Source organism: Ostrinia furnacalis, unplaced genomic scaffold (genome assembly GCF_004193835.3).
Source record: "Ostrinia furnacalis isolate ACB-3 unplaced genomic scaffold, ASM419383v2 OfSCF7556, whole genome shotgun sequence".
Classification (NCBI taxonomy): Eukaryota; Metazoa; Arthropoda; class Insecta; order Lepidoptera; family Crambidae; genus Ostrinia; species Ostrinia furnacalis.
In genome coordinates this window covers 802,557-830,124 of record NW_021137795.1, presented here as the reverse complement: position 1 = coordinate 830,124, position 27,568 = coordinate 802,557, and the positions used below count along the sequence as shown (strand labels likewise).

The 27,568-nt window shown below is 36.7% G+C and overlaps 3 protein-coding genes across 6 annotated transcripts in view; 2 read left to right on the top strand and 1 right to left on the bottom strand.

Annotated features, from left to right (window-relative positions):
- The window catches only part of LOC114365122 (gamma-tubulin complex component 2), a 34,346-nt gene extending 27,520 nt beyond the window's left edge, over window positions 1–6,826 (top strand). The window contains exons 14-17 of one of the 2 annotated variants that reach the window (XM_028321605.1): window positions 1,022–1,099; window positions 2,530–2,696; window positions 3,060–4,879; window positions 6,340–6,826. In XM_028321605.1, coding sequence (XP_028177406.1) covers window positions 1,022–1,099; window positions 2,530–2,696; window positions 3,060–3,153 — 339 coding nt within the window. In that variant the 3' untranslated portion in view covers window positions 3,154–4,879; window positions 6,340–6,826. The remainder of the gene's footprint in view (window positions 1–1,021; window positions 1,100–2,529; window positions 2,697–3,059; window positions 4,880–6,339) is intronic. The other variant, XM_028321606.1, reaches the window with a different exon arrangement.
- Window positions 6,827–6,975: 149 nt separating this feature from the next.
- On the bottom strand, window positions 6,976–23,082 carry Drp1 (dynamin related protein 1). 3 transcript variants are annotated; one of them, XM_028321608.1, is made up of 14 exons: window positions 22,835–23,082; window positions 22,146–22,290; window positions 20,774–20,982; window positions 20,359–20,569; window positions 19,637–19,746; window positions 19,180–19,317; window positions 18,295–18,535; window positions 17,420–17,565; window positions 16,769–16,912; window positions 13,803–13,985; window positions 12,591–12,671; window positions 12,057–12,180; window positions 8,971–9,182; window positions 6,976–8,126 (listed from the first exon to the last, which is right to left on the bottom strand). In XM_028321608.1, the coding sequence occupies exons 1-14, from the start codon at window positions 22,934–22,936 to the stop codon at window positions 8,070–8,072; spliced, it is 2,103 nt and encodes a 700-aa protein (XP_028177409.1). In that variant the 5' UTR covers window positions 22,937–23,082; the 3' UTR covers window positions 6,976–8,069. The 3 variants fall into 3 exon arrangements, with proteins under 3 accessions (XP_028177409.1, XP_028177408.1, XP_028177411.1); XM_028321607.1 differs by lacking the exons at window positions 16,769–16,912; window positions 17,420–17,565 and adding exons at window positions 15,399–15,542; window positions 16,490–16,635; XM_028321610.1 differs by lacking the exons at window positions 16,769–16,912; window positions 17,420–17,565 and adding exons at window positions 15,399–15,542; window positions 16,490–16,635 and having other exon boundaries at window positions 13,821–13,985.
- Window positions 23,083–26,077: 2,995 nt separating this feature from the next.
- Window positions 26,078–27,568, top strand: part of LOC114365141 (TIP41-like protein) — a 2,773-nt gene continuing 1,282 nt past the window's right edge. The window contains exons 1-4 of the mRNA XM_028321631.1: window positions 26,078–26,334; window positions 26,595–26,752; window positions 26,863–27,042; window positions 27,273–27,486. Of these exons, the coding sequence (XP_028177432.1) occupies window positions 26,320–26,334; window positions 26,595–26,752; window positions 26,863–27,042; window positions 27,273–27,486 (567 nt within the window). The 5' untranslated portion in view covers window positions 26,078–26,319. The remainder of the gene's footprint in view (window positions 26,335–26,594; window positions 26,753–26,862; window positions 27,043–27,272; window positions 27,487–27,568) is intronic.

The window sequence follows — 27,568 nt, the reverse complement described above, 5'->3', positions numbered from 1 at the left end:
GAGGATTTTTAAAATTTGTGTGATCTCAATTCGATTTGATAGCAATATCAGTGCAATCTGTCACAAACAGTGCAACAAACAAAATGGCATATTTTCAGTCCTAAAATGTTTACTGCGTGTATTTTATAACATTAGGTACCTATTTTTTATGCAATATGACATGTACCTAGTTGCTGGCATTTGATGAATCGTGAATTAAACGCAACAATCTATCTATGAAAATGTGTATTTTTGTATTTATTGATGTATCATATAATAACTCACATGAATTATCGTATTTATTTACTTTTAGGGATTAAACTCGGTAATAATAACAGTTACAAAATTTTTATTTAATACATATAATTAGTGTCAATATTGTACCCAGTTTTAATGACTATGCATTGTAAATAATGTTGTTGTACCATATTTTTATCTTATGAAAATCCACACTGTTGTGTTGTTATTGTAAAAGCCTAGCACATCGGCACAAGCTTTATTTTATAAAGCGCTGGTATTACGTATACTGCTTTTTACTTGATTAATACTGTTATTTACCGAGGTTACACCATGTAGTTTTTATGATTCAAACATTAGTTGGGGAAATAACTGTGTATAAGATATGATACGTTATGAAATTATGTATTTAATTTATCGAAAGCGAGAGAACTCACGGAGCGTAATTTTCCCGCGTCTACCATAACTACGAGTTGTAAACAACTTTTAAAAAAGTGGGCAATTAATACTTAATGTAATTCAAGCTTGCAATGTCCATACAAATTACTGTTTCGGGAATCGAACCTTAAGCTTTGTCCTTTTTACCATGATTTTTTCTTTTTTCCACTGCCTTGATAGATACGGGAAAATTCATCTGCGAGAGTTCTAACTTATCTTATTTACTAAGGCTGACGACTATCTATCGTATTTATGCCTAACCGATACCTTTTTAGTACGCTTTTGCGTTTAGTATTATATGATTTCTAACAATAATTTATTTTTGTATTTTCTTTTAACGCTACCAAAACACGTTAATTGGCAAAAGGAGATGCACAAGTACTTCGTGGACGCAGAGCTTAACAGTATGCTTGGATCTACGTATGACAGTTCAGACTATAGCGAGGTATACGAGTCAGTCACTATCGCAATGTGCAAACATTGAACAGAGCACTTTACTAAACTGCATTAAAGTTGTTAATCGTGTGGACACAACCGAATTTGCACTTAGAACTGTCACCTGAGAAGTGAGACCAATCGCGGAGCGTTCAATAGAATCGCAATTGTTTAGTTGACACTACCTTTGAAAAGATGTACCTCTTACGATATTATACAGGGTGTTAGGTAAATGGGTATACGAGCCGACACTAGCCCATGTTAACATGGTCATATAAATGGTATGGTGAAGTCAGAAAATTGATATCTTCATTTTAATTATTTTATTTTTCATACAAATCGGATTTTATAATATTTTTTTTGTATGAAAATTAAAAAAAAAAAAACTGACTTCACCATACCATTTATATGCCCATGTTAACATGGGCTAGTGTCGGCTCATATACCCATTTACCTAACACCCTGTATAGAAACAGGAACCTTTGATATCATTTGTAGGCTTACTTTGGTTTTCCAGAGCAAATAAAAAACATCAGTTAGTCTTTATTGTCAACTACTCAATTACTGATTGGTAGATTTTTCAGTTGACAATTCAAACATAGGTTGGGTCTCCATTCAGTGTAAAATCATAAAATTGAAATGCTTCCATGTAGTATTTGTGAAACTAAATCATACCTAATCCTAACAGCTTTCTTACAATTCTTTCATGACTTTTCTGTTTTAGAATACAACGGTGAGTACTATTTGTTGTATCATTATTGTATGAATTGTATCCCATATTTGTGTTAACTGTAACTTATACTGTACTAAAACTTACACAGTTGTTGATGGTAAAACTAGATGTTCTAGTAATAGTTATATTTCATTACTTTTAACCTCACTTCATCATGTTTTCTGTTAAATTAAGTCCCAAATCTTGACACTGACTATTGTAAAATTAGATACACAATGGTGATCAAGTTGGTCAATATTTTTAGGAGTGTTTTCTTTTCACGCTTCGTTAATTTAATAGTCATTAAGGTCATCTTGAGCAGACCTTGGTGACATAAGAGTGGTATTATGAGTTACTTAGGATTGCAAAATATAACAAAAAAGGTTAAAACTTAGTTTTTCTTGAAGCTTTTAAATAAGTTATCGATAAAATATGTAAAGGTCTCTGAATCTCTCACTTCCACCGTGAGAAACCATAACAGTGAGTCCTTTTTACATACAAATCATTTTTACTTCTTTAGTATATCTACTTAAGCTGAGCCAAGAGGTCTTCCCGCACATTTTACTGTTCAGCTTCGGCTCTAGTAAAATCAAATGAAAACTATTTCAAGTCTCACTTGAGCTCCGTGTGTGCGGGAATACGTTAGATTTTGTTACTTCATTAGTCATCATTTTAACAATAAAAATATTCAATTTGTAATGTATTTACTATTTACATCATAACTCTAGAGCCAAGGATGCGGCGGCGCGACCAGTAGCGCGTCGGCCGACTCGTTCTCTCGTTCGGTCTCGCGCTACGGATTGCGCTTCACGGCCGCGCTATTGTCCGTACTCGCCATCATCGAGCGAATGGCGCGCGACAACAACACCAACAAGCTGCTGAATATCTCTGCCAGGTGCGTATTGTGGTACACAGGTGTATACTAGGGCTATTGGCTGTAGCACGTCACGATCTACTCATTCTACCTAATGTCCTCAATTGTTACTCATCGAGCGCATGTTACTACGACCAGTAGGATGTCGACTCATTCTCGTACTCGGAGTCGCGCTACAGGCTGCCATTAATGTAAACGAGAGCCGAGTAATAGCGCGTTGGCCGACTCGTTCTTCAGTTCACCGAGCCATTCGGTGGGTGGCTATTATAGTCGGTTAATAACGCACTAGTTTTGCGAAATATATAAAAAGAACAAAATCCTTCGTCGCTCATGAAATTGGGCCAGCCATTCATTCATAGCTTTTTTTTATTCGCATCTTTCCAGGCTAAACTTCAACACGTACTACGTGAAGCAACTCGAAAAGTTCTGCTCCGACGACAAACTGCTCGAAAGCGAGAAGCGCGCGCCCGCTTCTTAGCGCCGCGCGCGCCGCCGCGTCACAGCCGTGTAGCGCGACGGTAACGTATCGTGGCATAGTCCAGACGCTTGTACACAAGGTAAACAAACTTGCACGACTCTGTAATGGTTTTGTGAAGTGCCGTAATTGGAATTGTTGAGTCGAAGCATTCAAAACATTGTTTGTCGCCATGTAACTTGTTCATGAGACGTAGTACACGTTTACCCTCTTCATTAGAAGCAACTGTGTAGTATGAAAATGTATACCACTTAGATATTGGAATAACTGATATAGTCGAAATCCTTTGTAACGTTTTTTTCATTCACGATTGTTCGTAGAGGCAACCATTTATTTACTAAACTCACGTTGAGACGATATTTTTATCAATAATCTCAAAAAAGTCTAATCCATTCCCATTGATGTAATTTTATTAATTGGCTTTAAATTAATTAACTGAAACAACTACCTACTTACTCATAATTTTACTAAAGTAGTTAAATAGGATTTACAGAATACGAAGATGATTTTCGTACAATGATTTTTAGTACAAAACTTTCAACAGCCACAACTATCTTCTATATGTGGTGATTTCTTGAATTAAATATGTAATTACTTTTTGTGCAGTAAAATTCAAGTCAAAACATATACTCATAGAATATCATAATATGCAGACAGCATAATTTAAATTTTAAAAATAAAATGTGAGAAAACACGTAGTTATAGTATAGCACATTTAGCATAGATTTGTGGTCGGTTAATGACGATGCATATCGTTTTACTCAAAAATGAAGTATTATCAATGTGTCGCTATAATTAGGGGAAATCGAAATTAGATTTTATAGTATAATACAAAATTTGATCAACCAGTTCTACTTTTAGAATTGCCAGTAAGTAGACTTGTACTATAAATAAATTCGTAACTCAAATATGCAAAAAGTGCGTTTCAACGTTCTTTGTAAGCGCTGATAAATAAATAACAGTAATAAGTACAAATTACCATTAGACCATTACTGCAAAGTAAACACATAAAATAGATATTAGAATTATTTTTTGTAAACTATTCAAGTATTCAATTACCATTGAATACTTTCCAATTAAATTAAAAAAACCTAGTATAAAACTGTCCAGTATTTTTGATAACAAGATGCACTTTATTCAATAATATTATTTGAAATAGTCCTAAACATAGTAACTACAAAATCTCATTCCTTGCCATAACCTTAGAAATAGTGTTTAAACGCCATGACATTGTAATTTAATTAAGTGTTGTTGAGTAAAAATTGTACTGCACCTGGGTTAGGATTCTTAATATGTAGAAATTGATGTTAGAATAATGTTGATGTTGGAATACTTAGCTAGCTTCTTGCAAACGAATCTCAGTTTAATGTGAATGTGCCTCGCGTTACGAGTTGTTTAAATTAATTTGTTGTATAAAATTACGAGTTCAATGCCTCTTTTAATCCTTTCACTACCGTTCCTAAATTAGATTCGTTGAGTTCAAATGTAACGATACAAATATTTTCTACAGAGTATTGTTGTTATTTTTCATGCTAAAAATATTGTTAACTTCCAGTAGTTTCAAACCAATGCAAACGATGAAAAAGATTCATTACTCCTACTTCGTACAAGCAATAAATTATGAGCTTCCAGATAATTATTTCCTTATCACAAGAATACTCTTCCACAGTTTCGTAAAATAATTATGATAATGATATAGGTATTAGACAAGAATCTCAAGCTAACCCAGGTTTATCCTAATNGGATGAGGAGTCCATAGATCATAATCTACCCTTGGAACATAACGAAGACTCTGGAACATAATGAAGATCTGATCTAATATAATATGTTCCTCTTCATAGACTATGGGAGGGTTATGTTTCAGGGTCTTCGTTATGTTCCAAGGGTAGATTATGATCTATGAACTCCTCATCCAGATCATGCAATAAATCCCGTACGTTTGGGTAATAATCGATGTTATCATCATCTAAATTTTCATCATGTTCTGAGACTGCACCATCATTTAAAGCAGCAAGAGCTGCCTCAATTTCCTATTCAGATAGCGAGCCAAACATGCTGAAAAGAAAAGCCAAATTAACAAACCATAGAACAATTTTATGGCATAAAAACGCATGGTGTAGACATTTGGCTACATACTGTTAATTTTCAAAAATATGCTTTTTTTTCGTACTAAGATTTTTTTTATTATTTTTCCCCCAATCTGTGGCCAAAAATCTAATTGAAATATTTTTTTCATAACTAAATAAAAATTCATGCATTTAAGGGTTATAGTATAATACAAAATTTGATCAACCAGTCCTACTTTTAGAATTGCCAGTAAGTAGACTTGTACTATAAATAAATTCGTAACTCAAATATGCAAAAAGTGCGTTTCAACGTTCCTTGTAAGCGCTGATAAATAAATAACAGTAATAAGTACAAATTACCATTAGACCATTACTGCAAAGTAAACACATGAAATAGATATTAGAATTATTTTTTATAAAATATTCAATTACCTTTGAATTATGAACCAATGAAATTAAAAAAACCTCCAAGTATAAAACTGTCCAGTATTTTTGATAACAAGATGCACTTTATTCAATAATATTATTTGAAATAGTCCTAAACATAGTAACTACAAAATCTCATTCCTTGCCATAACCTTAGAAATAGTGTTTAAACGCCATGACATTGTAATTTAATTAAGTGTTGTTGAGTAAAAATTGTACTGCACCTGGGTTAGGATTCTTAATAAGTAGAAATTGATGTTAGAATAATGTTGATGTTGGAATACTTAGCTAGCTTCTTGCAAACGTACGTAATCAAACGAATCTCAGTTTAAAGTGAATGTGGCTCGCGTTACGAGTTGTTTAATATGTTTAATTTGTTGTATAAAATTACGAGTTCAATGCCTCTTTTGATCCTTTCACTACCGTTCCTAAATTAGGTTCGTTGAGTTCAATCAAATGTAACGTTACTTAAAATATTGTCTACCTACAGAGTATTGTTGTTATTTTTCGTGCAAAAAATATTGTTAACTTCCAGTAGTTTCAAATCAATGCAAACTATGAAAAAGATTAATTACTCCTACTTCGTACAAGCAATAAATTATGAGCTTCCACTTATCACAAGAATACTCTTCCACAGTTTCGTAAAATAATTATGATAATAATATAGGTATTAGACAAGAATTTCAAGCTAACCCAGGTTTATCCTAAATATTTCACGTTCGTGCAAGCATTTTAGTCTAGATTTAAAATTTACAATTGTTATTGGTTGTGTATGTTTTGTGCTAGTACTAGATGTAGCATTGTTGATGCAGTGTGCCATTTTGTTCCACCTAAAAGGGTCTATTTTGAGTATTAATATGTTGAACCGATTCTTCCTACGTTTGTTTGTTGTTACAACATCCCCACCTCTATCGAATTTTAACTATTGAAAATATTGAATTGATCGTATTGTTGTTACTTTTTGTGTAGTTAAATGTGTCATTTATTATGTTTCTCCTGATTTGAATGTCTCAACTACGCGATGTCACAATTTTATTGCTATGACTTGCTTGTTTTTAATATTCCTAATGATGATATTCTTATATTGTTTAACAAATCTATCTTATCGTTAATGTGCAAACATGTCATTTGGTTGTAAATACCATAATTGTTATTTTTATCCCAATAAACTACTATCTTTATAACTTGGGTTTTGATTTTCCTGTCACTTTTGTATTTTAAGTTTGTAGTTAAATTGTCCTTAATTAAAATATCATGTCCCTCACTAGATTCGGCATATAGTTTTCAGAAAATTGGTCAGATTTGATTGCGTTTCATAAAAGAAAGACATTTATAAAATGAATCTATTTTAATAATTAACAGACTTTTAAATACAATCTTACCTCGTGTAACATTCAATTGGTTTCGTTTGATACATAAAGCAAATCACACCTCGCACTAACAATAAATACATTGTAACATTGCATTGGAATACTCGCTACTCTAAATTGATGTTAAATATAAATAAATCACTTTCAGCCTGGACAATGACACAATATGACTCGAAACAGTGTGTGAAAGATAACACAGCATGCAAACTCGCAACTAACTTATTAAAAAAGGAACTATATCATAGAACATACTGCACGATTAAATTTAACTACACCTAGTCGCTGTCAGACGCAAACATAACTAAAACAACCAACCCTGTGAATGCAAAAAGCTATCGTCCTAAATAAATCGATACACAATCGTATCAATGATGCCTATGCAGACGTTTTAAGATAAAATATCGTAAAATAGCGTAATGGGTAATCGAAAATACCAATACAGTGAGGTTACGAGTTACAAGTAATATCACTGGATTAACTACACGTTATATTGAGTACACTTCAAAGTTAGCCTAACACTAAATATTATTGAAAAATGGTAACTGAAGTCAAAACAGCATTATTTTGTGCAATAATAAAGTAGCTTCGACCATTAGTTTCAAAGTCTAACGATAAAGTTGAAGAAAAAATATTGGCACTGTATCTTACAGTCGAATATACAAACATTTCATTTCCAAGTAAGTACATACTATTCAATAACAGTCTACATAATGACATCACCAAAAACACGGAGACTTGACAAAAGCCCCGAATCAAGCATGCAATGCACCGTTTAAATGTCAACTACAACTAACATGCATTTGCTTCTACCTTCTGCTTCGACTCGAATTTTTGGTTTAATTTACACGATGAAATCATTTAACGGTCGGGAACAACGAACATACTTAATACTTATAAAAGAGAGCTGCAGAAAAGGAGCTAAAAGCAAATGTATGTGATGTGTAAAACTCTGTAAGTAAAAAAAGGACCTAATGCACATAATTTTAGAGGCGTATGTACAGAGCCTGCGGCTCAATTCACTAATTTATGGACTAGAGTCTCTGCGATCGGGCGACCATCACCACATGTGCGTCTCTCGGATCTCACTAATGATTTGCCCGGCGCGTTGCAGTGCCTGCAATCAAACAAAAATAAAGAAAGTTGACACATGATTGCGTAATATTGTTTATTTATTTATCACATATTATATGGTATTAATGTTAATTATATTTATTTATATTATATGTTTGTATGTATCTGTATATATGTATGTATATTTATGTATGTATGTAGGTATATGTATCTTAAATATTATATCAATTAAAAATTTAACTTCTACCCTTCTACCTCTACCTTCGCACACACAGCTTTCTGCATAACCCAGGGGTCGACTGGCTGAGAATGCTTAAAAAGCATTAAGTCCACCTTTTGTACTATTTTATTGTGCATTAAAGTTTTATAATAATTATAATAATAAAAGTTAGAAAAACAACAATAAAATGAAGTCCTGGTGCTGCATAAAAAAAATACTTTGTGGTTCTATACCAACAGCTATCTGCACCACTATGTATGTTCCAAAGGTCGAAAGGTCTTTTAGATTCCAGTTTTGAAAAAATAAGTTTATTCCAGGGCAGGGTTCGTGGTCTTGGATTTGTGGAGCTTGCATACCCGAACTTTCCATGCATTTATTATTTATCTACACTTCAGGGCATTTGCTGAAATAGCGAGTGAGCAAGACTAGACTTATTCCGACATAAATATGGCATGCTTGCTAAGACAGTTCTCGCTCAGCTCTAAGTTCCTTATAATATGACCGACGCATTCGACTCGCGCTACGTTTTTAGCTCCACCTAGGCGTTAAAGTAGCCTCCTCAGGCAATATATTAAAATAAGAGGAATGAAGAGTCCCATTTAGGCGCAATTTTCCTCAGGCCAGACAGGTAAAACGGTCACCGAAAATAAATGATCCATGTTCATACCTTGAGCATGTCCGCAGCCTCCTTCCTCCTCTGAGCGATGTGTTCGGACTCGTTGAGCATACTCTCTGCCTGGTCCGACTTGTACAGATGCGTCACCAGCTCAGACTGCAGGTTGTCTTTCACGTAGTTCACTAAGAAATGCATCACAGCCTTCGGAACGGAGTCCTGGATCGACTTGCGCACGATGTAGAAGTACGATTTAATCAACCGCTCTGAAAATTATAGATAAAGGTTTTTGTATTTTTGTATGGTGTGATTTTTGTTAATGACCCAAAAAATTTTGAGGGTTGGATCTAATTACAAAACGTATTACTAGAATTAGAGCCATGGCTGAAAAGAACTTCAACCATTTTAGAATGTTTTCTTCGTCCTTATTTTATCCTTCTTTGACAAGAAAAATATTTTTTTTTGGATCTTCAGTCTTCACACAAGGTTAGGGGTTAAAATATCCCACAAAATTACTTGAGTCATCATTTATATAAGTATGTAGCACATTTGTAACCCCAGAGTTGTGATATAGTAAACATGTCCCTTCTCTAACTTAATCTAAACACCATTGTGCATTTTTATTTATCTGTGCCAGTTTTATTTTGTTGTCACTACATGCATCCAATAATAATACATGTACTGGCAACAATAAAGACTCTTTAAAAGGTTTGCTGGAACTAATTTTGCAGTTTAAAAAGTTAATCATTTAATTACATTATTTTATTAATACACATAAGGATTATTTTTAGCTAACTTTACATGCAAATTCAGATCCAGTCGAGTCATTGCTCTTATTTCAAAACACATAAAAGTTAATCACAATGTGCATAACATTAATAATGACGCATGATTAATGATTTTGTTATTAAATGTCCGACTTAAAAAAATATAACGATTAGCACTAGACTATTAAATAAAATTATCCGAGAGCTTCTCCCGCAATAACAATAATTCATAAATGGTTAGTTACAAGTCAAGAACGATTGCAAGATTAATTTTGCAAACTGTAAAACTGAAAATCAGTCATATCTTTTTCGTTTTAGGTAATAGAATGCACGCACGAGTACGAATGTCAACAACTTAAGCTGGCAAAAATATTATTCTCAAACAATCAGCAAAATTACGGGGGTTTTATCAATCGCCATTAGAGAATATCGAACACACAAGTCTGTCGTCCTTTTTTAATTACTATGGAATGAACGAGATAGACTGATTTAAGTTTTACAGACAGTCTTCCAAATTAACCTCATGTAGGTACTTGAAGATAGAATCAAATTTGCTCGCATAGAAAACGTGTTTTTGCAAGAAAAGCACTGGCAAGAAGCGAACAGATCAATGGTAGGTGGTCGGAAAGGTGAGCAAATGAGTAAAGCGTTGCTGTATCGGCTCTATGTAGTCCTCACCCACTAAGTCACCCATTAGGTTCAATTGCATCATCGTGATGCCTTCAACAGTCTTTGAGTTTACGTTATACGTCGCGTAGTCGCTCCGTCCACCTAGCATCATACAAAAACAATTGGTCCGTGAAGCTATGGATATAAAATAGGTATAGGCCGAAATTTGTTTTAATTTACGCTGAACTTTGATTTTGATTTCATTCGCGATAATTCGGTACATGAACAACATTTTCAACTTCTACAGATGAATACTCGATAGAATTTTCATTAGACCTATCCCTAAAAGTTACGATATTATACATAATTTGCAGTAATATTTTTATTAATGTTCGATAATAATAAAAGAATATTTATAAGCTCTGATTTCCCGCCGTAGTTCATGAACATAATAATTATTAGTTAGTGATGATTTGAAATAACATTATTTATTAATAAATTATTACTTTCAATCGCAATCAATACGAAAACGAAATGTAAAAACGACACAGACAAAAAACGATAATATTATTATGTAGGTATGTGTTTTGTTGATAAATATAATTCGTGTGGTGTTTTCTTGTCAAATAATGTTGTATTCCAGATGGGATATACTAAACTGTCATAGTGAAATAGATTTCTCGTATTATCACAGAATAATAATATAAGTACTACCAGGCCTGTTCATCTCCGCGAGTTTACATCGAAAACAAAACACGCACGATGGCCCACCTACAGGAGGGCCATCGACAAGGCCTCACATACGAGCGAACATTGACTCACGCACGCGTATTCTTGTATTTTTTAATTATTCGCGAAGTAAAACTTCTGTACGTAGTACTTATTATTATTCTGTGGTACTACGTACAGAAGTTTTACTTCGCGAAGGTATTTAAAAAAATGTATGCTCAATGTCATTAACAATATGGTGTAATTTAGCCTGTCTCAAGAGTCAAGCACCATTTTGTTGACAAACGTCAGTGATCGGCACTGCGCCGAAGCTATAGGGCTGACTTCGGTAAAATGATGTGACGTGAGGTGCCAAACTGCGGAAAATGGCGGAGGAAATACATGATTTAGCATGAATTATCATGAATAATATTAACTACTTATTTACCTCTCAGTGTCTTGAGGCAACTTAAAAAAGTACATTCTGTGTTTTTATTATTATTTAGGCAGTTAAATACTGCTCAGTATTTAGTACACCATTTTCTTTATTTTCTTCCATCATACACAAGAATACGCGTGCGTGAGTCAATGTTCGCTCGTATGTGAGGCCTTGTCGAATAGTATCCTGTAGGTGGGCCATCGTGCGTGTTTTGTTTTCGATGTTAACTCGCGGAGATGAACAGGCCTGGTATTATCCCGTCCTCAAGGACGATAACTGACACACAGCTGCACAGGTTCAAACCTGACCCTGAGTAAAATTAATGTCATAGCTTGAGCTAGAAAATCTGTACAGCTATTTTAGATACAAAAATTTAAGAATAAAGAGCTGCAACATATATATCAGTGTGTTTGAGACTGACACCCGTATTCACAAACATTACTATGAGGTCTCAGAGGGCGCGTGGACGCACAGGGTGACATACGAACCAATCACAGAGCTCTATCCAACGCCGTGCGTTCGATTTGCTGCTTCACTTAAGGAAGCATCGTTTGTGAATACGGGCATGAGTTTATAATGTTGAATGTGTGTGTGCGCAGTGCGCGCGCGCAACTCACCGATGACGTCACAGTCGTGCTGCTCGCGGTCGGAGAGTTTGCGCGAGGTCTGCGAAGGCACCTCGGGCAGCAAGTTGACGGGCTTCTGCGGCGTCAACACTTTATTCTCGGGGGTGCCGTTCACCTACACACAATACACGCTACTAATGTGCACGAGTTACGGGTCAAGCGTGTAGCAAAGATACATATTTCTTACACCCGTTTTCTGGAATCACTGTCAAATATGACCTACAAAAGCCTATGATTGGTACAAATTGGAAGTTATGCTGGATGTAGCAAGCTAAAATGCTACAATGAACTCAAGCGTCAAGACATTTGAGTTTTATTCCACAAAACGGTTGTTAGAGTATTACAATTACTTTTATTATTCTTAGCAGGTTTTGTAGAGCTAATCTGGGGCTGCTATTATGTGTATAGTTATTTCCTTTTAACCTCTTAATAAATATAAATCATGACCTCATAAAGATATTTTACTTTAATGAAGTTGGTTAACAAAACAACTAAGATCATTGCAAATTCTAATACAAAACGCACCTGTGGAGTATTTGGGGATTCCATAATAGCTGGTTGAGTGGGAGATTTGTTTTCTTGGCCATCTGTAATCGCCGCGACATGCTGAAATACACGATATACTATGTTATCATTCAGTCACGAAACTCCAAACCAATATTTACTTGGCACATTTTACATGCGGTAAACATAAACACTAATAAATGGCATCTAATGATTGTTCAGCAACATTGTTGAAAGAGAGCCCACTTAGTATGTTTTAAGAAGCTGACATAGAATGGTTTATTAAATATTATGGTACCTGGGAATGTGACTAATGAGTCTGTAATTTACAGCGCTAGCTCACACAACGGTCACTAACTGACAGTTACCTGGTTGTACGCTTCCCAGACATTCCCCAAGAATACTAGGGTGGACCCTCTTTCACCCATTTGTCGCAGAAATAGCTATAATATAAACAGTCAGCAAAAGTTATTTATTCTGAGAGATTAAATACATAATAATATAAATACAATACACGTATACACAATAATAGTTTTTCATTTATATCAGTATTGGATGGAACATGAAATTAAATAAAACAGAATCTAGATGTTGTGATGATCGCGATCAGGAATGTTTTTTGCAGACATACTGTCTACCAAAACTGTGGAGAGACTTGAAGCTACACAAGTAATACAACCAAACAGTGTTAATTAAGATAGACCACCTAATTGTCTCTCGATTAGTTCTAGTAGACTGTGTGCCTATTTACTGTATTTACCCCTTGTTATTATGTGTTAGTTAGAAACTATACAGAAAATTGTTCTGTGTGAAAATTGGATGTGGATGATTCACTTACTTACTTCTACATGGTGTTACTTTTAGAAACAATTCAGAACGATTGGATGTGGATGATTGACTTACTACATGGTGCTACTTTTAAAATATAAACCTTGGTCATATTCAAGTATGATTTATAATGGCGAATTATTCGACCATACTGTGTATTGTGGTAGAAGAAGATGCAATTTTTCTTTGAACCAAAAGTAGTCGAACATCACCAATTATTGGAGCATATGAAATGAAATGAATTATTGATTTACTTTTTAACATGGTGTACAATTACATACCATTTGAGACTTGAGCTTTTAATTTTTTGTCTCCGATTAAAGTTTATATACCATCTTACCTCATTAGTGACAGGTTAGACCCCAAACCTCACATGCAACAGGTATACTATAAACAAATATATACTTTGAACATTGTGGATACCGGCGATGGGGTGGCGCGCGGTGTCTTCTGCCGGAACAACGGGCTGTTTTCGTCTATGAGACTGTCCGTGCTTTTGAGAAGGCCTGACACTAGCGCCGCCTCGCGGTGGAAGTCTGGGTGCTTCGTGTTTATGTACGCTAGTTCTATGGCCACCAGATTCTCCACCTGGGGAAGAAAAAGTGTAAATTATAGCCGTGTGGGTTAATATTGCTTTGATTAAGACGGTTCAAAAGTGACGCGGAAATAATAATCAACACAGTAGAGTGAAAGAGCGCCAGAATTCGTGACGCACGCAAACCTTTCTCCTTTCTGAGTCAGAATGCGCCGGCGCCTTATCAAGGGGCAGTTCGAGCGGTGGACGGGCGTTTAATAAACGGCCTAGCCGTTCAATCGAGTAGTTGATTTTACCATAATGGCGCAGTTACACTATGCGCGAACTTGATCGAATCAGATCGTGTCAGTTCATTTCATGCTTCTTCATACGTGCGCGTGTTTGCGCTTGTGTTCGATCAAGTTCATCCATTGTGTAACTGCGCCATAAGATGCTCTTGTGCAGTGCTGCCTCTCTCCTGCCGCCCTGCTAGCTGTCACTTGATTTTGCAACTCTGCGGGCTATGTCGTAGCTTGTACCAGGCTTATAAAAGGCTAGTTGTAGTACTGGACGTTACAGTCAAACGATTCTGAGACGTCAAAAGTGGCAAAAATCGGAACCCTCAGTATAGACAGTAGCGCTCTCCTGTCAATGTCATATCTGAGACACTTCAGCCATGTCCAACTATACCATGGAGTTGGTGGCGGGCAGGCGCGTGCTGCGTCATGTAAAGTGCCCCATAAGGGCTACCTTTTCTTTTTTTTATATTTAAATTTTGAGGTTCATAAGTGCCACTTGTGGTCTTAACTGAATAAATATTTTTGATTTTGATTTGATTTTGCAGCTGCTGACGACGTCCACGATGCGCCGGTGCCGCTGGCTGCTGTCTCGGCGGAGTTACCATGGAGTTGGTGGCGGGCAGGCGCGTGGCAGCATCTCCTGCTGCGCTCGGTGCCGCTGCCTGCTGCGCTCGGTGCCGCTTCCTGCTGCGCTCTGTGCCGCTGCCTGCTGCGCTCGGTGCCGCTGCCTGCTGCGCTCGGTGCCGTTGCCTGCTGTCTCGGCGGGAGTTACCATGGAGTTGGTGGCGGGCAGGCGCGTGGCAGCATCTCCTGCTGCGCTCGGTGCCGCTGCCTGCTGCGCTCGGTGCCGCTGCCTGCTGCGCTCGGTGCCGCTGCCTGCTGCGCTCGGTGCCGCTGCCTGCTGCGCTCGGTGCCGTTGCCTGCTGTCTCGGCGGGAGTTACCATGGAGTTGGTGGCGGGCAGGCGCGTGGCAGCATCTCCTGCTGCGCTCGGTGCCGCTGCCTGCTGTCTCGGCGGGAGTTACCATGGAGTTGGTGGCGGGCAGGCGCGTGGCAGCATCTCCTGCTGCGCTCGGTGCCGCTGCCTGCTGTCTCGGCGGGAGTTACCATGGAGTTGGTGGCGGGCAGGCGCGTGGCAGCATCTCCTGCTGCGCTCGGTGCCGCTGCCTGCTGTCTCGGCGGGAGTTACCATGGAGTTGGTGGCGGGCAGGCGCGTGCGCAGCAGCTGCGTGACGACGTCCACGATGCGCTGGTGCAGGCGCGGGAAGCGCAGCATCTCCTGCTGCACCTCGGTGCCGCAGTGCTGCACGATGCGCTGCATTTCTTCGTGAACCTGCGGGTGTACAGTGTCATGTTTAACTTTCCTGCGGGTGTACAATGTCACTCTTTTATTTTCCCGCGGGTGTACAATATCGTATTAACTCTCCTGCGGGTGTACAACATCGTCTTTAACATTTCGGTAGCAGCGCGTACTAATGTGCCCGCCTAGTTTTCAAATCTCGCGCAAATTCCAACGCTCCAAGAGACATAGGAATTAAACAACTAATAAGCGGCCCAACCACAGAATAATAATAAGTACTACGTACAGAAGTTTTACTCCGCGAAGGTATTTAAAAAAATGTATGCTCAATGTCATTAACAATATGGTGTAATTTAGCCTGTCTCAAGAGTCAAGCACCATTTTGTTGACAAACGTCAGTGATCGGCACTACGCCGAAGCTATAGGGCTGACTTCGGTAAAATGATGTGACGTGAGGTGCCAAACTGCGGAAAATGGCGGAGGAAATACATACATGATTTAGCATTAATTATCATGAATTTACCTCTCAGTGTCTTGAGGCAACTTAAAAAAGTACATTCTGTGTTTTTATTATTATAAATACTGCACAGTATTTAGTACACCATTTTCTTTATTTTCTTCCATCATACACAAGAATACGCGTGCGTGAGTCAATGTTCGCTCGTATGTGAGGCCTTGTCGAATAGTATCCTGTAGGTGGACCATCGTGCGTGTTTTGTTTTCGATGTAAACTCGCGGAGATGAACAGGCCTGGCCCAACACCGTTTTAAAATTTAGGTAGTAGGTATTACGGGTAGACGATGCACACAGAAAGTGCGTAAAAATCTGTCCATACTCGGTGAGATCATAGTACACAGAGTTGATAACTTTTTTAAGTTTAGCGTCATCAAATTTAAAAGTAAATGAATATAGTGCTACATTTAAAACTATACATGTAACCAAAAAATCAAGACCAAGACTTTCAGCAGTAACAAGCTTACCAATTCAACACATCTCAGCGAAGGGTCCTCCAACCGTCTGATCTGCCGCTTGACTAGAAGTTCGAACGAGACCTCGGGAACAAATAATGCTGGCCGCGGGCCCGTCGCGTTACGTATCGCAGTCAGAATATCCATGCGCGTCAGTCCTGAACAAATACAACTGGTTGTATTCCTAGACTAAAATGTTAAGTTCTATTCAGTTATAATGAGGGCTATCGTTTTAACGNGCCGCTGCCTGCTGCGCTCGGTGCCGTTGCCTGCTGTCTCGGCGGGAGTTACCATGGAGTTGGTGGCGGGCAGGCGCGTGCGCAGCAGCTGCGTGACGACGTCCACGATGCGCTGGTGCAGGCGCGGGAAGCGCAGCATCTCCTGCTGCACCTCGGTGCCGCAGTGCTGCACGATGCGCTGCATTTCTTCGTGAACCTGAAGGTGTACAGTGTCATGTTTAACTTCCTGCGGGTGTACAATGTCACTCTTTTATTTTCCCGCGGGTGTACAATATCGTATCAACTCTCCTGCGGGTGTACAACATCTTCTTTAACACTTTGGTTGGCGCTACTAATGTGCCCCCCTAGTATTCAAATCTCGCGCAAACTCCAACGCTCCAAGAGTCATTTGGCATTAAACCGCCTATTATGCGACCCAAGCACAACGTTAAATTTTGATATGGCAGTGCGGCGTACACAGAAAGCGCGTAAATATTTGCTCATACATCAGTGAGGCCATATGCATAACAGATTACTCTTTAAACTTGTCTTTTATTCACTCTATCATCATGATCACAGTTAGTAAATTAATACTTCTTCCTCGGCCCACATATAGTGATGAGGATCGCGACCACATATAGTGTTCCTCCACAGACTGCGGTCATAAATTAATACTGCTTAGCTAAAAAAGAAAAATAAAGACTTTCAGCAGTAACAGGCTTACCAGTTCAACACATCTCAGTGAAGGGTCCTCCAACCGTCTGATCTGCCGCTTGACTAGAAGTTCGAACGAGACCTCGGGAACAAATAATGCTGGCCGCGGGCCCGTCGCGTTACGTATTGCAGTCAGAATGTCCATGCGTGTCAGTCCTGAACAAATACAACTGGTTGTATTACTAGACTAAAATGTAAAGTTCTATTCAGTTATAATGAGGGCTATCGTTTTAACGCTCACCAGTTAGCGCCACTGTAGAGTAAGGTCCTGTCACTTGCTAGTAGCGAAGACAGTGGCACCAACTGGTGAGCGCTAAAGTGGTAGGAGGACTATCGCATTTGCACTCATCAAGATGGCGCCTCTGTAGAGTAAGGTCCTGTCAATCGCCAGGGGTGCCAACTGTTAAGAATGAAAACGATAGCCCTCATTTAATTGAAAATGAAAGGGACAAACTGACTAATACTGAAATAATTCAAAGACATAGTTTATCTCTGAACCGAGTCCCGTATTTACTTCTTTAATAAAAAAGAAAGTAGGTTTTTGGATTTATTTACATACATTGAGATGACGGCGGCTGCCTAACACGGCNAACACGGCAAGTGATTGTAGTGTACCAGCTATCAGATAACACGTAAGTAATATTATGCCAATATGTTTAGAGCAAACATCTTTGGTGACATATATGTGTTTTTTTTTATATTTACTTCAATGTATTAGATTACCCTTATGGGTGGACCGACGACATCATAAAGGTAGCAGGAAGGCGCTGGACGCAGGCCGCTACCAACCGGGCAACATGGAAAGCATTGGGGGAGGCCTATGTTCAGCAGTCGACGTCCTATGGCTGAGATGATGATGATGATGATGATGATTAGATTACTCACCAACTAACGGATGTATAGAGTCCAATGTCCTTCCAAAAGTCTCATGGAAAATATAGCAGATCCTGGCGCCTCCACACAGCTCAGTTGTTTCAATATTCCGCGCCGTGCCCTCGATAGTGGAACAGTAAGCGCTGGCGAACTTTGTGATGATTTGCAGAAGCGTCTGAGACTTGTCCGACACATCCTCGCCGTATGAGTTGAGCAAGGATTGGAATTGGGATATCATTACGTTCACGCGCACCTGTCAAATTCAGTTTTGGCTGAGTAAATAAATAAATAAATCTTTGGACAATTTCACACAGCGCCAGCTAGCCCCAAAGTAAGCAACTTAATGCTTGTGTTATGGGTGCTAGCTTGACGGATACACTACTTATATACTTTTTTTTTTAAATACACACATATTATACATAGTAACACCCAGACCCGTCACAGAAATTAAAATTCATCATTTCAATTTCTGCCCGGCCGGGAATCGAACCCGGGACCTCTCGGCATAGTAGTCCGTTCTGAACCACTACACCAAACGGCCGACTAATTTGAGTAAGGGCTCGCGTACACCGGTTGACTTTCGTCGCCGTGACTTTTATGTCACTTCATTAGAGACGTATAGAAAACGTGAAAAAGTTTCTGTCACTGTCACGTATCTCCATGGTCTTCAAAAAAGTCACGGCGACAAGTCGCCCATGCGCGAGAGGCCTAATACACATAATATTTGTCAGTCTTCTATATTATGACTTCTGAGCGAAGTCGCAAAAAATGTTGTTCAATTAATTACATTAGCATACAATTCCACAATCATGATGTATTTTCCAGCACCAAAATAGTCTAGAGACCCGTTCTACAGAAAAAGAGCATGCAAAGTACCTATTCAATTTCAAGACAAACCTTCAGTTCAGGCAGGCAGTCCCTTATGTGGTGCATAAGAAGCCTGTTAAGTGTTTTAGCCAAATACGGCGTTCCATTCCGCGTCGCTATAGTCGGGTATTTCCTTTGGAGGTAGGTTGCTTCGTCTTTTAACGCGTCCTGCAATACATTATTGGTTTTATATTTTGAACTAAAATGAATTTGTTTTATGATACTTATAAAATACTTGCTACTAATGTTAAAGAATCACTATCTACTACTGTTCTAGTAGTAAATAAGTTCGACTTACTAAACTATGTAAAAAGTTTCTCATTATATTTGATGTTTCTCTATTTGACAAGCGGTAAATCTGATAATAGAGACACGCAGCCGCATGCATTTGCGTAATCGGACTCTGATCACAAGATGTTAGCATCAATGGATTATCGATTCAGTAAACCATCTGATAAATGGACGTATGAGTAGAGATGAAACTCACCGAAATCGATTTCTTATCGATTATGTCTTGTTGAGATCGGTTGACGACGCCGATGATGCCGAGTTTCACCGGGATGACGCGTCCGCAGAGGATATCAATCGCGTCAGTGCCTGAAATAGGTTAATTAATATATTTATCCATGCATGACTGGACGCATGTTCCGTTTATACGAGCGCGTGTAAACAATGACGAAAATAATTAAATGCAGGCATATTTCAGTTCAAAAATAGTTGAAGAATAATAATTAAGCGCTTGTTTTTATAAATTTTTCTCACAAACTTTTACCACAACAATCAACATATTATCAATGTTCAACATAATAATATCAATGTTTTTTGCCCTCAACCACACTACAAGGACATTGTGGTGTTATTTATAAAGTCATCAAATAACCGTCACAACATGTTGGCCTATTGATCTTATGTATATTTATTTTAATTTCATACTCAAATTCACTTAATAAGATTCAGTCAAGACAAATAGAAGGTACAGTCAGCGTCAAATAGTTCGTGACACCCAAGGTGCCTAAAAAGTTGACAACACAACCTTATTCCAATTAGTAACAAAGGCGTGTTGCGTACTTTTTGGCTACTTTGGGCGCTATCTTTTTGACGCTGATTATACAAAAAAGAAATTTTAAAGAAAGACAAACTAACATTTTGAAGTCAAGTCTAGCAAGCTAGTTCTAGTTATAGAAAGTAAATAAGAATTCAAAAAAGTACCAGCATCCATGAGATCTAGTTTAGTAACCACAGCCAGAGTCCTCCTGCCGTCAGGGTCCACTTCTTTAGCCATCTTGATGGCTTCGCTCGTCGCCATGTCAGTGTTAGCGGCAGTCACAGCCAAAATAATTGAGTTGGGGTTGGAAATGTGTTTGATGATAAGGTTCCTAATTTGATTCTCGATATCTTCCGGCTGGTCACCTATTGGTACCTGTACAAATAACATTATTTTAATTTTAATATTCATCATTTTAAAATATTATTCTTTATTAATCTGAAGATACTATCTTATCAAAATATTCTAATGTGAAATATTACATCACGAATTCCAGATAATGACGAAAAAGCGTAGATATACGCACAACGTAATGATAAAGATTAGCATGGAATGCAATTATAAATGTCAAGTATTTACCTTGGTGATGCCAGGGAGATCGACTAGCGTGAGGTTGACTACCCTCGTAGAGTAGATCTTGAGGTTGATGGGTTCGGGACAAATGCCCTTGTTGTTGCCAGCCATGCGGTCCGTTTCTTTCTCCACTTCCTGTCTTATTTGATCGAAATCCGAGAAGATTCTGTCTTTTGTGTGAAGGAATTTTCCCCATTCTTCTAAGTTTACTGTACCTGAAGCAATCAGAAATTATCTATCAGTAATTTTTACATATTCCCCTAGAGTTAAAGCAAGCCAGTGTAAGTTTTATTTTGTAACAGATAACAAAATTCCTGAAGGCATAGTAAAATAGCGCCCTTTAATATTATTTTGTAATAAATAAGTTGGTGGTATGCTTGAACATGTAAAATTATTCTGGGCTATTAGTATATTAGAATTGATGCAGACAGAAGATATAATACAAGGAAAATGTGAACAAAACACATACATAAATGAATTTTATAGCATACCAACCTTTTGAAAATATTGAGTTGGAAAGCTGAGCTAAAGGGTTCCATGGTGTGGCCTCAGTACTCTGTGTTCTTAGCACTAGTTCAAAAATATGGCAAATACTTTGACAAAAGTTATTGAATGAAAAAAAAAACTCATTTTTCATAAACATTAATAAGATCGTGTTTATAAGCCCAAATGGAATTTATGCATGCCAGACTGTATATGGGAAACAGTATTGATAAAAAAGATGAATAAACATTAGTAACATAAGTCTTGGTTAGGAGGGTAAAATAATACAATGCCATTATAGACAAATAAATGCTTGTTTTATCAATCAATAGTCAATAAATGCTGATTGAATTGAATCTATGAGCAAACATCACAATAAGTGCAATGATTCATTATGGTGGCCTTGAAGAGAACAACTGCATGCAATGTAGAACTAACAAAAGGTTTCCTGTATTGATTGAAAACATTAATCAATGTACCTAACACAAACAATTTCATTGTTCTAATTGCATTAGTTATTTGATTTGAATTTAATTTTTTCCCATGCATGTGATTTTGTAGAAACATTTAATTACAATTAAAAAGAAAAATTCATTAAAATTAGTTAAGTTTTAAAAGCAACTTCATACATCTTGAAATCAATGTTTTATTATCTTTGTCACCCTTGGAATTAACATATTAACTTCATGTTTATTGTGCAAAATTCTCTGCATGCAAATAAAACTATCTTTTGATTTATTTATCAAAAGCTAAATGAGAACTTATTACTAATTAACTAACCATTTATTAAGGTGCAAGTTATTGTTAAATAATTAGAGCATCTAATACTACTGTATAAAAACCACGTTTATGTTTGAAATTGTCCAAAATAAATTGAAATGCAAAACACACTTACCTTCTTCAGCCGAGCGATGTTCCTTACTGTCTTTGGGACTGTAAACTAGTTGCAAGATAAGAGGGCGCCGGGTGACAATGCCTGGGCCCCGTGGCAGGAATGAGCGTCCCACTAAACTTTCAATCACAGAACTCTTGCCAGAGCTCTGTAAAAAATATTTTAGATAAAAGGAAGGTCTTCTAAGTGGTTAGTAGTTTAAGAATTTCAAGTAATAAAAGCCTTGTACAAATTGCGAATGTTGAAAAAAATTCTAGAAGAATAACATCTCAGACAGCTGTTGTTGCTTTCCAAAAGGAAATGTTATTTTGTTATTGTTTATCTAGCTACAATTTATGACTGCTGTGATTGTTCCGTGCCCACATTGGTTTTTATTTCAAGTCCATTTTATATCTTGACTTTCTGGGCTGTATTATGAATATTTTTTGCAAGTCATGTGTGTACAATTTTAGGAATATGTAAAAAAGAACAGTCTTAGAATTTATAAGACAATATCACATGTTTCTAGGCCTAGAATGGTCATGAACAGGGGCAGGGTCAATGACAGTATAGTGCAATTTATTGAATTGGGGACAAAGAACTTTAGTGACACTTTTACATAACCACCATTTAATCATGGTGAAAGTAATTTGTAATTGGGTTCACTAAAATTACTAATATAAATTAAGCCATTTATGGATTAAAATATTTACCTGAGTTCCTAAAACGACTATCTGAGGTAATTGAATGGCATCTGCTCCAACAGTATTGAAAACGTCTTGTAACTTATTGATAACCGGTATAAGCGCTTCCATAATTATTTATAAAATTGTAAGCACAAGTATTAGCAAGTTATTAAAATAATCCAGAGCCTCTTTATGTAACCAGAATTGATATTTCGATCAATTTATCAAAACAGTCAAACCAACCGGTAAAAGTCGGCCATATTGATTTGTCTGTTTTTTTTTTCAATCAAGGTTGCAATTTGGCAATGGCCAAGGAGATTGAAGCTTACGTGATGTCTTGTCTTCCGACTAGGTCACCTTATCAATTTGTATTTTATTTTATACTGTGATTTTACAGATTTGCTTCTAAGGCTGAGTTGCACCATCTTACTTTAACTTTAACAAACATCAAAAATGTGTCAAACTCCATACAAAATGCACCGGTTATTGTTATAGTTACGGTTAAAGTAAGTTGGTGCAACTGAGACTAAGGAGTCTAACTAAGGAAGGACGGGTCTCCAGCGCGTGTTCTTACACAATCAACAAGAACATCTCAACATTCAAAATTTTTTTCTAGGCATAAATATAATTATGTTGAATGTTGAGATGTTTTTGTTGATTGAGATTTGAGAGGGCAAAACGCACAAGACCCGATATAACTGTGATCGTTTGTGTCTCAAGTTTGCTGTTCACATTAAAACATTAATTCCAACTTCCAAGACATAACACCTATAAAAAACTTCTCGTCGGACTGATTTATCAGGCGTAATTTTACCACAGATAATATAATCAAGAAAAAAGATTATTGAGTTTCAATGACTGAGCATTTATTTAGAAAGAGAGAGTCTGCCCACAGAAAGCGAGATAGTGATACATAGGTTGTGCTTCAANAATCTAAATCACCCCCATGTATGTAATACGATTTTGCTTAGTTTAGGAGATAGATTAATTTTGTGATATTTTAAAATTTTATGATCTAAGTAACTAGTAGGCTTTAAAATTTTTTGTCTTTTTTTGGGTTGACTTTTCTCAGATTTCTTTTTTGACAGATTCGTTATTAATTGCAGATGTTTGAAAAAAAATAATCTCCTTCCTATCTTTGATGCAAGATACAAAAGTTTTGCTAGAAACATTAAAATTATGCTTTTAGCAGAACACTATCAAAGGACATTGTCAGAAACCGCCTTAGATTCCTGGGCAAACTGACTATTGGACTTTTGAGAATAAATAACTGTGTTTCTTACTATTTACTACAAATTTGAAATTTCTTTTTTGTTCACATAGAAAACCGGAAGTAAAGTTTTAAAATCGAATTTTACAAAACTTCGGTATTTTTAATTTTTTTTATTTTTATTTTAAAATATACCTAGTAGTCTATAAATAACGTGTGTAAAGTTGTAGAATGGAGTCTGTATTGGTTTTTGATTTAGACGCAGTACAGTGCGAGCGCGCCACAATGAGCGTCATACTGGCTATCGACATTTGGCTACTGTATAAAAATTATTTGTTCGAAAATAACTGAAACGTTAATATTGTTGCATGCATACTCTTAAACAATTATAATTTTGACTCGGCAAACTTCGTACCGTCTAACAGACAATGATTGTTGGCATTGAGATGGTGCGTATTGTATTAAAAAATGTTTGGAATGTTTAACTGCCTAGCTCGCATTAATACTTATGACTATAATTTGTATATTTTAAAGACTGTAAAACCTTGAAAAGGAGGCTGACAATAGTGACTGAGTTTCTTGCGCTGCTTCTTCTCAGCACTGGCCCATTTATTGTCCCGAAGCAGTGGTAGGGTTAATATTGGGACGTGTAAAAGCGCTTTTTTAAAGCCTATTTGCAAAAATAAATGAATTTTATGAATTTTTTAATTTTAATTTTTTATTTTATTACGTCGCGGACTACCCACATCTTATTGAATAATACACTAAAAACATAATTCTTCTTTTTTAGGTAGTTGGCTAGCTACCTCCATATCAAATTTCATCAAAATCTGCCGAACCGTTCTTGACTTATAAATCGTGTAACTAACACGACTTTGTTTTATGTATAAAACAAAGAACGGCTGAACAGATTTTAATGAAATTTGGCATGAAGTTAGCTGGCACTCCGGAGTAACATATCCCGACTACCCAAAAAGAAGGGTAATGTTTTAAGAGTATTATCCAATAAGTTGTGGGTGGTCTGCGACGTAATACCATCTCAATGCCAACAATCATTGTCTGTTAGACGGTACGAAGTTCGCCGAGTCAAAATTATAATTGTTTAAGAGTATGAATGCAACAATATTAACGTTTCAGTTGTTTTCGAACAAATAATTTTTATACAGTAGCCAAATGTCGATAGCCAGTATGACGCTCATTGCGGCGTGCTCGCACTGTACTGCGTCTAAATCAAAAACCAATACAGACTCCATTCTACAACTTTACACACGTTATTTATAGACTACTAGGTATATTTTGAAATAAAAATAAAAAAAATTAAAAATACCGAAGTTTTGTAAAATTCGATTTTAAAACTTTACTTCCGGTTTTCTATGTGAACAAAAAAGAAATTTCAAATTTGTAGTAAATAGTAAGAAACACAGTTATTTATTCTCAAAAGTCCAATAGTTAGTTTATTTTTAATCAAATGTAATAATAGCAGTAATAGCTTCTGAAAAATCTGTTCCTAAAATTTTACCAATTTTTTGAACGCTCATAAAAAATAAACTAAGCCTCATAAAAAAATTATAATGATGCACATCCATTCAGGTCATATAGCAGTACATTTAATCCAAATATGAACAAAATCCAAAACCTGACTTGATTTTCGTTGTCCGCTTCGCGTGAAATGNGCGAAATACCCACCCCTCATCGCAGAAGGCGAACTGGGGCTTAGTACTAAACAGCGGGGTGTCAGACTGAGCTAGCTTAGATGCCCCGTTGCAACACCTATAAAAAACTTCTCGTCGGACTGATTTATCAGGCGTAGTTTTACCACAGATAATATAATCAAGAAAAAAGATTTTACATTGAGTTTCAATGACTTTGAGCATTTATTTAGAAAGAGAGAGTCTGCCCACAGAAAGCGAGATAGTGATACATAGGTTGTGCTTCAAGTAGGTATTCGAAGTGTGGCCTCCATTTTTATCTATAGCTTCATGGTGCAGACGGACGGCTCCACCACGGATCTATAATCTGTGGTCGAGGTCATTGGCTTTGCTGTGTTTTTCTGTGCAATTGAATTGTTATTTTTTAAATTTTTGCGGAATCACTTTTGATTTCAATCAAGATTTTGGTTTAATTTGAAGCTTCTGACAAAATTGAAAACAAAATAATCAACTCTGATTTTTAGCTGTGATTTTTAGTTTCCTTGATTTTTGGCCGGTTTGGTTTCGTAAAAAATTGTTGAACTATTTTGAAATTCCATTTGATAAATCTACCCATTGTTACAAATCTCTTGTGTTAATAAATTGTTACTGAAATGCTTCAGTGTGAGGTAATTAAATCAGTAAATAGTTGAGGTTATTTTCTTTGTACTCAAAGCTAGCATTTTCCCGCGACTGTATTCGTAGCTATTGGTTTTTCGCAGAATCAGAATGATGACACTTCTTGTTTAGTTCTGGGATCAAAAGATACGTACGCTAAATCGAGGCGATGTAGTTTTATGATGTTTCAAATCAGTTCTGACGATTAACCTAAATAAACATTTATGTAAACAAAGTAAAATTAATGTTTCAATTTATCTTTACGTTTTAGGATGAGCGTTTGGATTCCGGCCGCTATGCTACAAACTCGCAGTCAATCCAGTTCGGACCCTGGCATATAGCATACGATGTGAGTTGCATCCTTCCAAGTGTGTGCTCTACCAAAGTTGTTTGTGAACGTGATGATGATCAATTTTGCTTATTTTGCAAGTAAGTTAAGTTCTAAAATTTTACAGTATGTTTAAGTTTGTGGTTACCTATTTTGTATGTATAAAAAAATATTTAATTTTCCACTTTAAATTATCTCTTATATTTTTCAGATACTGCAAAGAGCTACAAATTCCACATTTTCCTGATATGGTTTTTCCTAAAAATATTTTGTCGTTGACTCATAAGAATGGTGCTAAAATATATTTCAGTCCATTACATGCTTTAAAGCTTGTAGCGAATACTGTGAGAGCAATTGAAGTATCATGTTCTGAAGCATGGTTGGAAGCTCGGTAAGCATAATATTTTATTTATTAAAATCACCGCCTAAACTTGAATGATATATGTATGTAGTTGCAATACATTATCACATTTATTGTGACTGTTGTTATCATAAGAATTAAAATCCTTAGTCAGGAAAAAAGTCTTATTCGGCAGAAGTAATCAAAGGCAGTTTTGTGAATTGAAATTGTTCTCTGTCCTTGTTTATTTAAGACATAATTTAGTATTCTTTTATTTTCAGGCCTGATGCTGAAAAGAAAAAGAAGTCATTTGACTGGACCTTCTCGACCGATTATAAAGGAACACTGAGTGATGACATAGTTGTGGAACCTACAGATGAAACCATCAATTTTGATCTATTAAAACAGAAGGAGCAAATCCTCTTTTATCATGATCTTACTTTGTTTGAAGATGAATTGCATGATCATGGGATTTCAAAGCTTTCTGTGAAAATTGTAAGTATACTTTAAGAATAGATGACCTTGTTTCAATTTCTTAGACCCTGAATATCTGCTTCCACATTCCACCCTAGTCCCA

Coding starts and splice junctions, on each gene's coding strand:
- Drp1 (XM_028321608.1), bottom strand. CDS start 22,936: ATGGAAGCGCTTATACCGGTTATCAATAAGTTACAAGACGTTTTCAAT. Junction 13,986..16,768: donor TGCCCGCCACCAACTCCATG/GTAACTCCCGCC, acceptor TTTCTTCCCCAG/GTGGAGAATCTGGTGGCCAT. Junction 9,183..12,056: donor GCACGACTGTGACGTCATCG/GTGAGTTGCGCG, acceptor TATAATTTTCAG/AGCGGTTGATTAAATCGTAC.